This window comes from Empidonax traillii, unplaced genomic scaffold (genome assembly GCF_003031625.1).
Source record: "Empidonax traillii isolate 1590-97213 ecotype Southwest subspecies unplaced genomic scaffold, ASM303162v1 scaffold7:size3022706, whole genome shotgun sequence".
In the NCBI taxonomy this organism is placed as follows: Eukaryota; Metazoa; Chordata; class Aves; order Passeriformes; family Tyrannidae; genus Empidonax; species Empidonax traillii.
Window position 1 is genome coordinate 1,400,298 of NW_020955200.1, and position 9,819 is coordinate 1,410,116.

Consider the following 9,819-nt stretch of genomic DNA (forward strand, 5'->3'; position numbering starts at 1 on the left):
TTGAGATATTGATAGACAACAACTGCAATTATCAGCCCATTTTGTATTAAATTCCAACCCCTCACCCCCCTCGCGCTCTGTGGTCATGACAGTAGGATGTTGAAAATTTTTCCTAACTTTTCATTACTTAGTTTTAACTTTTCCATAAACACTAATCAGGGTCAAATCTCACCCATTTTATTTTATTTACATTGAAGTTAGTGGGATTGCTTGCATACCTAAAGATACATGGATGTGATCTCTGATAAAAAATAAAATATAGCTTTAATCTGGCATTGTGTCCAGAGAAGATCCGCCTGCCTAGAGCAAAACCACTAATTTTAAATATCCTATAGTATAGAAAACATCAGGAAGGTTTGAGTTCCAGAGGAACTAGCTGGAATCAGGCTCTTTTAAGACCATCATAAATTTATGCAGATGAAACACCCACAGCATGCACAATCTCATTCCAGCTACTTCTCTCATGAACTCAAATGGTCATTCAGTCTGGGCTGTGTGGTAATTTTGTAACATGAGTGCTAATGATTTGATATCTGTTGGTAATCTGAACTGAAGATTTCATGTTGCTTTTATATGTAGTGATCCATGTTTGTGTTTAAGGCTATCATTTGCAGAGTAGGACTTAGCCTAAAGCAGCAGGCTGAGAGTGTAGAACTTGAAGTTTCCCTTAACCAATAGGAAATGTCAGACATGAACATGAGTTTTAAGCTGTTCCATTGCATCCTATCGTCAGATACCTGAGAGAGAGAAGAGGACTCTCCTCCCCGCTCCCCACCATGAGGAAGCTTTAGACAGCAATGTGGTTGACCCTGAGACTAGCTCAGTTGATTAGAACATGATACTAATGGTCATGGGTTTGATTCCTGTGTGGGCCATTCACTTAAGACCTGGACTCGATGATCTTTCTGGGTCCCTTTCAGCTCAGAATATTCTGTGATTCTGAGGTCTCCTCTAAGGTGAACAAATCAAATATCTTCATCCACTCCTCATTAGTGATGCCCTGTAGTCTTTTCAGTCCTTTGGACACATTCCAGTATTTTTATACAGTTGTCCCTTTTATCTTCCAGGACATGTTGTTGACTCATCCTGACTTTACCATCAACCAAAACTGCCATTTCCCTTCCCACAGGGCTGCACTTCAGCCTCTTGTTCCCAGCCTATACTGTAAAGTAACAGGATATAAATGTCCTCAAGTGACACATGAAGCAGTGACACACACTTTTCAAACAATCCCAGGGATGATAATTCCACCACTTCCTTGGGCAGCTTGTTCCAATGACTGACCACCCTTTCAGTGAAGAATATTAAGTTAGTAAGATATGACTTTTCCCTTCATGAACCCGTGCTGACTTTGACGGTAGGTGTTTGCACCATTAGGAAGGCACTTGTTGTCAAGTACTCTAAAATTGTTGGGATAAGTAAAACTCTATAACACTGTCATTTTAACATTAGAAAGCAAGGCATAACTTTAATTCTAGCCAGAGGTATGTGTGTAAGACTAACAGAGTTAAGTCAGTCCCACATGGACCCCAATACATAATTTTTCTACCCATTTATACATTTTTAGCAAACAATGAAAATAATTTTCCTTGGTTCTTAATTACATAATTCTCTTTCATTAGTTAGTATTCTACTTTCTATTTATTATTAATTTTTTGCTTTTTACAATAATTAGGTCACATCTTCAGTCTTTTTAGTATCTTTGTCTTGGAAAAGACTTTCTATCACATATATTGAGTCTTTGTTAGCCTTCTTCTTTATCTGCTGATTTCTGCAAAAAGTCCTTGGAGTTCATAAATCTTGGGTTCCAGATGTCCAGCTTCAACAATACATCTTTCTCTCTCCTCAGCCTTGTTCGCTAAAGCATATCAAGGTTAACCTTTAACAAAACTTACAGTTTCAGTACTTTTCCCAAGCTATGTTCCCACTAAAGTAGCTTATGACAACTTCTTGCTAAATGCTGACTTGAAGTGATTTAAGACTTAACACAGCATCTGTGATTAATTAACACAAGTAATCAAAAGGTTCATAACAGCTATTAAATTAGAAAATTATATCATTTCCAACACATGGAGTGGGGATTTTGAGTCTTTTTTGTGCAAAAAAATGTTGGACTTAAGTGCTCAAAGGAGCATGTCTGAGAAGTTCCTGCAAGAAAGGTATCCATGAAATTAGGCTTTTTAAGTATCTGTAACTGATTCTGTAGTTAATGACTGCAGTTGTACAAGTGTAAATAGTCTCAGAATGCTGCAGGGTCTATCTAGCTCAATATCAGTAGTAAATATCAGCAGGTGAAGGTCCACAGGAGACCAACACGTTTGCAGTGAAATATTGTTTTTGCTGACTGTGCTGTAACCACTAGTCTTGGCTTCTACATGCAGCAATTTTGTACATGGATTTAAATTACAGAGCTAGGTTTTGCTGCTGCTTGTTAAGTGCTGATGACAAAGAATAGAAAAATCTGCCTCTTAAGAAGCTGCTGGGCTTTAAAAGAGGGTTCTCTTAGAAACACTTAATTTGAAGATTGTTTCTAATTATATATTGTTTTCTGAGATTTACTTTCCTGCCCTTACATTTTTACTATAAAGACATTTATATGGATGCCAGATCTTATTTTCTTAAGTGATCATCCGCTCTTGATATTTATTCACGCTGTGAAATCATAATCCTCTATATTGTCATAGCACAATAATGTCTGTGGCAACCAGCTGTGATGTCTTATGCAGGTGCTTACGATTTCAAGAGCTGTTTCACTTTTAAATATAAAGTTCCTGTCTTGTAAGCAAATATCCATTGTCCACCTAATGCCACAATTAATTTGGGACAGAAAAATAGGAACAATACTACATCTAGAATAGTATTGTTCAGTATATCCAGAATACTTATCAAAAGTTCCTATGGGGTAGAGGCAACTTTCCAGTGTTCTTTTAAGATAGTTTGCTGAGGAACATTTTAGTTCTAATTCTGGGCTACAAATACCTTCTATACCAAATGCATGAAAAGACATTATTTTAGAAGAAGTTGATTTACAACGTGAAAGTTCTGTATCCTCATGAAGTCTCAGGAGAGCCTTGGAGGTACATTTTCTGTCTTGCTGTCTCTGCTGTAATAAGGACAAGTATTACATTTCCATAGAGCATGTGGAGTTTTAATCCCCTGGCACTTAGGTCCTCTCTGGAGAAAGAGCTGGGAGAGATGCTCCTTCAGTTCCTTGTCAGAGTGTGGCTGCTCCGTGTTAAGCAGTAAGAACAAAATCAGAAATGAAAAAAAGCAAACTATAGGTTTTGTGTTTGTGTTTCATTAGTGCTGCTGGCTTGGTGCCTAACTATATCAGGAAAAAAAAACACCTTTCTTCAGAAATTCAGGGTATTCATTAATGCTGCATTAGGGACTTCAGATGGAGGAGATGCATTCTGCCAAAGACACCTTCTCAGACAGCAGGAGATCAGAGGGGCAAGTAAGGTTTGACGGTGACCTCTGACCACGGCACAGGACCACAAGATGAGGCAATCAGATGAGAAAGCATAGGATTCAGCACGGAGGTCAACCTTAATGAAGCCTTAAACAATGTGGGATGTACCTCTCTGGTATTTGCAGAGATTCAGTCTCCTCTCCTCCTTTTAGTGGCTTTTCAATGTGAATGGCTTACCATAGTAAAAGTAAGATGGTATTAGGTGAGGAGATGTCAGAAAAAGAGGGAGGTGAGGAATGAGCAGTATGTTAGAGGGGCAGAGCTAATAGCTCTGATCTGCTGAAGTTAGTGTGAGCTGCCCAGGGCCAGGATTTCAAACCAATTGCACTTGCCCTCTCCCTTCCTGAAATTTGTAGTCTCCAGCTCCAGATCTGAAAGCTGTACTGAAAACTCAAGGCTGCACGTGCAAGATGTAGCTGGCAGGTACAGTATGTCTCTGAATTTGGTCAACCTGATAAACAAAATCACCTTGCAAAACAAAAACCAACCTCCCAAAGGCATGGCTTTAAATGAAATAGTTAATGATAAGTAGCTTCCCCCACCTCCCTGCTCCTCCTTTTTCCTTAGTTTGTTTAACCACTGTATGCTGTTTATTGCAGGAGTGATTCGAGAGAGTTACCTGAAGGGTCATGATCAGCTGGTGCCAGTCACCCTGTTGGCCATTGCTGTTATTCTTGCTTTTGTCATGGGGGCCGTGTTTTCGGGGATCATAGTGTACTGCATCTGCGACCATCGCCGCAGAGACATGGCAGTCGTGCAGAGGAAGGAGAAGGAGCTGACCCACTCCCGTCGTGGCTCCATGAGCAGCGTTACCAAGCTCAGTGGCCTCTTTGGGGATGCTCAGTCCAAGGAGCCAAAGCCTGAAGCTATCCTCACACCTCTGATGCACAATGGCAAGATGGCTACCCCAGGCAGCACTGCCAAGATGCTAATCAAAGCTGACCAGCACCATCTGGACCTGGCTGCCCTGCCAACCCCTGAGTCCACCCCAACCCTGCAACAGAAAAGAAAGCCCAGCCGAGGCAGCAGGGAATGGGAGAGAAACCAGAACCTCATCAATGCCTGCACAAAAGATATCCCCCCGATGGCCTCACCAGTGATCCCAACTGACCTGCCGCTCAGGGCTTCTCCCAGCCACATCCCCAGTGTTGTGGTCCTGCCCATAGCCCAGCAAGGCTACCAGCATGAGTACGTTGACCAGCCAAAAATGAGCGATGGGGCTCAGATGTCTGTGGAGGACCAGAATGCCACCCTTGAGTACAAAACTATCAAGGACCACCTCAGTAGCAAAAGCCCCAGCCATGGGGTTAACCTGGTGGAAAATCTTGACAGCATGCCACCAAAAGTACCCCAGCGGGAAGCTTCCCTTGGGCCCCCAGGGGCCTCGCTGTCACAGAGTGGCCTGAGCAAGCGGCTGGAGATGCACTCTTCTGCTTACAACCTGGACTACAAGAGAAGCTACCCTACAAACTCGCTCACAAGAAGTCACCAGGCATCAACTCTCAAAAGAAACAACACTAACTCCTCCAACTCGTCCCACCTCTCCCGCAATCAGAGCTTTGGCCGGGGAGACAACCCACCACCAGCCCCGCAGCGAGTGGACTCAATACAAGTCCACGCTGCTCAGGCACAGGCTGTGACTGTATCTCGGCAGCCAAGTCTCACCACCTACAACTCACTGACGAGGTCAGGTTTGAAACGCACGCCCTCGCTAAAGCCAGATGTACCTCCCAAACCTTCCTTTGCTCCTCTTTCCACGTCCATGAAGCCGAACGATGCGTGTACATAATCAGAGTGGGGGGGGGAGCGGGGCAAGGACGGCAATTAAGCAGTAGTTGCCCTTGAAAGCCAGTGTTCTGCAACTGTGATCACTCGCTCCTCTGAGAAGATGGTGATTGCAAGCTGAAGATGTGTTGGATTTCTGCTCTCTGGGAAAAGTGGAATATTTTTTTAAACCCGAGCCATATGACCCATGGTTGAAGGTTTCAATTGCAGGACTCACCCCCACAACCTGCCAGTTCTTTGCTCAAAAGACTAACCCTCCATCACAAACATTGAGCCAAAAGCACACAGGTGAAATATGACTGTGACATTTCACCCCCTGGCCCCAACTGCACAGTGCATTCCTGAACTGAGAAAGAGTGCTCTGAAAAGCAAAACAAATGTAAAAAACAAACGGAAAAAAAAAAAAAAAAAAAAAAAAAAAAAAAAAAAAAAAAAAAAAAAAAAAAAAAAAAAAAAAAAAAAAAAAAAAAAAAAAGAAAAAAAAAGAAAAAAACAATTGATAAAGCTAACTCTGACTTAACAATGGCAGAAGTTTACTACTTGCAGGTACTGTGAAATGATGCCCATCAGTGTTACAGCCATTTGGTCACAGCAGTTAAATGCCGGGTTGGGCAAACTATGTCATAGATTTCCGCTACCCTTCTCTTTTAATAAATAACACTTGACTGTTAACACAAGTAACTCCTCTTATTTATTGTTCAAATTTTGTTTTTCCTAAAGAACTGACCTTCATATCATCCTATGAGCAGCTTTTCAGAGAAGTACCTTGAAAGTTACACCTATTTAACGTGAATCTCGTTAACTGGAGTAATTAGAACTCTTTTATTTTTCCAAGAAATTCACTGAGTTAGATAAGTTGGAGCTGGAATTCTGAACTTTGTGCCTGGACTGCCTGGTTAGCTGAAAAAAAAAGGGGATATCTATTTAAGTCTCTCAGCTAATTAGCTGGCTGGGCCTCTGACCTAAGACAGCAACAAATACTGCGAGTTCATAACTTCTAAAGCAACAGCAAGAGAAACTTAAAAGCTGCACATCTGTGCACCATTGCTATCAACATGGCTTTGTCAGTAGCTAATACTTTCTGTGAAGGCACCAGCTTGTGATGTGCCATCTCATTTCACCTTGCATGTGAGACGGCAAACAAAATCCTCAAACAGTGTGAACTAGCTAATATGCCGGCTGTTACCATGCATAAATTATGGTCTTATCACACGGGTTTTTCGTGGGAATATATCTGTGAATAGCCTGTTTTCTTCCACATGTAAATTTGTGCCTTACACCCTCAGTTGTGTATATTTGTGAGATGTAGTATGTAAAACCTTTTTCTTTTTCCCCTTTGAGTAATGCAAATATTTATTGATCCTTCCTCCTCCACCAAGCCCCTTCAAAAACTGGAGTAAAGACATTGAAAGAAGAACGTGGTGGTTATTGTCATAACCCCACATCCCTAAAGCAACTAGGCTAGTACCATACCCTCCACTTCAATTTGACTTTCTAGCTGTGCCAAGTTCTCTCTCAAAACCACCTACAAGTGGTGATGCTCCCAATGCACCATGCTGGGGGTTCTGCCTTCCCCCATCTCCCGCTCCCCTTTTACAGCATGGAGATCATTCTCACTGGGCAGGAGGGAAATGACTAATGATGTCCACGGAGCTGGTATGTCCCCTGGCCGGGGACGAGCACCGGTGAGAGGGGCCAAGCCCTGCCGAAAGCCCAGCCACACATCCTGCTGCCTGCAGGGCCCACGGAGCTAGGACAGGCAGGCAGGCTCCTGCTGTAGCTACCTGCTGCTCCAGAAGGATGCTGCATATACTTCTTTGGGGAAAAACGCGGGGTTTTTTTCCTTTGTTTCTTTTGTGTGACTGTGCATGTAGCTAGTATGGGAGTGTGTGCGCGCCCAGGTGTGTGCGTGTGTGTGTGTGCGCGCAGGTTTGTAAGTTCCTTTCCAGTCTTTCAGTTTATGCAAAAACGTAGTTGTGTTTTTAATCTGTTACAATAACTGTGTCAACATACTGTAGAAAAATGATGGGGATCGCTTCTAAGCTTTTTATATATATATATATATATATATATATCTACTGAACAGTATGTTCGAGTAAGGTGGTTGTTCTGTTTCAGTTTGTTTTTTAAAATTTTATACTTCCATTTGTTTTTCAGGGTTTTGGTTTTGTTTCTGAATGATTGAAAAGACCAATTTTAAGTCCGTTAGTTTATAGATGGTATATATAAAGTCTGGATAGTCTACACCAAAGTGTGTAACAAGGGTGTTTGCATGTTCTTTCATTTCATCATGGCTTCTTTTTTGAAACAGTTTTGTTCACCTGTAGTGAACTATGCAGACTGGAGTAGATAGATCTGTATCCAAAGCAATGTTGTTGTTTTAATAAAAACAAACAGAAAACGTTCTGAAAAAAGTAGGTAGCAAGGTAATTTTTTTTTAAAAGAACCAACTCACAACCTTTTTACCAAGCTCCAAACCCCTGAAGCACCAAACACGCAGGTTCCCTTGATATTATCCCTCAAAGCGTTCTCCTGAAATGTAGAGATGAATAATCACAGCAACAGCTTGTGCGACGATCTGCCTTTGCAATGTACACCACAGTTACTGGGTTGACCTTGAAACGTGCATTTCGTACTCAGTGGGTCTTCTGTTTTCATCCTCCGGTTCCCTCCCACCCTCTGTTTTGAGGGGTTCATGAACCTATGTGTGCCTTTGCTTTCCACCCTTGCTATACACTGGTAGATGCAACAAATTCAGACTCTCATTTGTTGTAAAGTTGTAAAGTATTGTGATGTCACCAGTTTCCCTTCATTTCCACTTCCCCCTAACATATGATTCACAACTTAATGTCGGTTGTTAAAAAAAAAAAAAAAAAAAAAGGCAAGAAAGAAAAACAAAAAAGGAGGAGAAATGGGAAATAAAAGCTCTTGATTACATATGGTAATAAAACCAGACTGTTCTACTTTGTTTCTTGTTTCCTGCTTCTGTTGTTTCTACGATGATTTATCCTTTTCCTTTAAAAAATACAAACAAATGCAATGCTGATCATTTAGGTTATAGTGAGAAAGAAGTTTGTTACTTTCTGCCTCTTAAAGAAGATGAACTTGAATGTAGTGGTGCTGATAATTAAAAATTGAATCACACGTTTGCTCTCCCTCTATTCATATTTTGCATTTTCTTTTTATAAGCTTGTTCATTGTCAAATATTTATGGCAGACTTAATAGTTTGAAAGATCAAGCCTGGGATTTAAGCACACGTGGTCCACCAAAATAGATCATCATACAGATGTGACTTCATCTCCAGACTTTACATATTAATAACGGAGGAGCCTGTATTTTCTTTTAGCTGCATAAATCTGTTGTGCTTCATAGGGCTGATTTAAAGGATGAGACTAATTCTGCAAGAAAATAGTAGTAAACAGATAACAACAAAAGAGTGTAAAATCTCCCTAGTCCTGGGAGTCACTAAAACATGGCTGCATTCTCCACATTTATTGTGTGTAAATGGGGATCACTTATGCACAACCATTACCAACAGTACAGATAAACGCTTGGTTCTGTTTGTTACTGGACTTATTGGGTTTGTTTTATGAGAAGAATAAGCAATGTGACAGTGTGATCCCTTAGAAACAAGGGATCTAATCCAGTAATTTACCCTTTCTCAGGCCATGTTTGGGCTGTTATGCCCTGCCAGTACACCTTCTTCTCGATCTAGAGCCTTCCTCATATGTGCTACATATGTGACATGCAAATGCAGAGCATTACAAATACCATTTCTCAGTGCCTTGCACACATACTTACCTGTTTCTTTCTCAGTGCAGGCTCCCTTCAAGCTGGGCACACTAGCATGCAGATACGTGGTGTGGATGCAGGGAGGATGTCTGCCAGGACTAGGGTGTGCCCCAAGTAATGATAAGGGACCCACTGGTCTGGGGACTGAGGGCACTGTACAGTCACACAGTGCTCCATGCTCTGCTGCATTTGGCCTGCACACTCCCAGAGCTGCAGTAAAGGGGAAAGTGAGAGCTCTCTGTGTGCTTAGGGACCTGTATCATTTTCAGTCCTGCAGCCAATCCTTGGTCTATAAATGTTTGAAATGCTTTGTATGAGCAACACCTGCAGAAGCTATTCAAAGATTATTATACTTCTATTTTAACATTAATATAAATATTCCTCTATAAACAATTGCAAGCTACTGCCTGGGGGACAGGCCAAGGAGTGCCTCCAGTAGTGGTGCTGGATGACTCCATTTGCATAGCTGCTCCATCTCTTGCCTGGAAATGGAAGGTCCATTTAAAGCATGGACATGGGTCCATTTAAAGGAGAGAGGGCAAGAAGGTGCTCTGATGCACAAGCCATTTGGGATAACTGCTCTGCTTATGTGTCCAAAACCTGCTGCCAAAGGGAAGGTGTGAACCTAACCCCTTAAAGCTTTATTCCCTGGCAACACCACCCTGAAGGTACACTTCTGAGATGGCATGAACAACAGTCTCTAGCAGAGACCTGTCTTACCTTCCGCCTGTGCAGGAATCACCAGGAGAGGAACTGAAGGAACCACTGC

General features: G+C 41.8%; 1 protein-coding gene across 5 annotated transcripts in view; it reads left to right on the forward strand.

Moving 5' to 3' along the window:
* SEMA6A (semaphorin 6A) overlaps positions 1–8,225 on the forward strand; it is a 118,821-nt gene extending 110,596 nt beyond the window's left edge. For all 5 annotated transcript variants that reach the window (XM_027881535.1, XM_027881553.1, XM_027881544.1 and 2 more), the window contains one exon: positions 4,072–8,225. In XM_027881535.1, coding sequence (XP_027737336.1) covers positions 4,072–5,261 — 1,190 coding nt within the window. In that variant the 3' untranslated portion in view covers positions 5,262–8,225. The remainder of the gene's footprint in view (positions 1–4,071) is intronic.
* Positions 8,226–9,819: the final 1,594 nt, after the last annotated feature.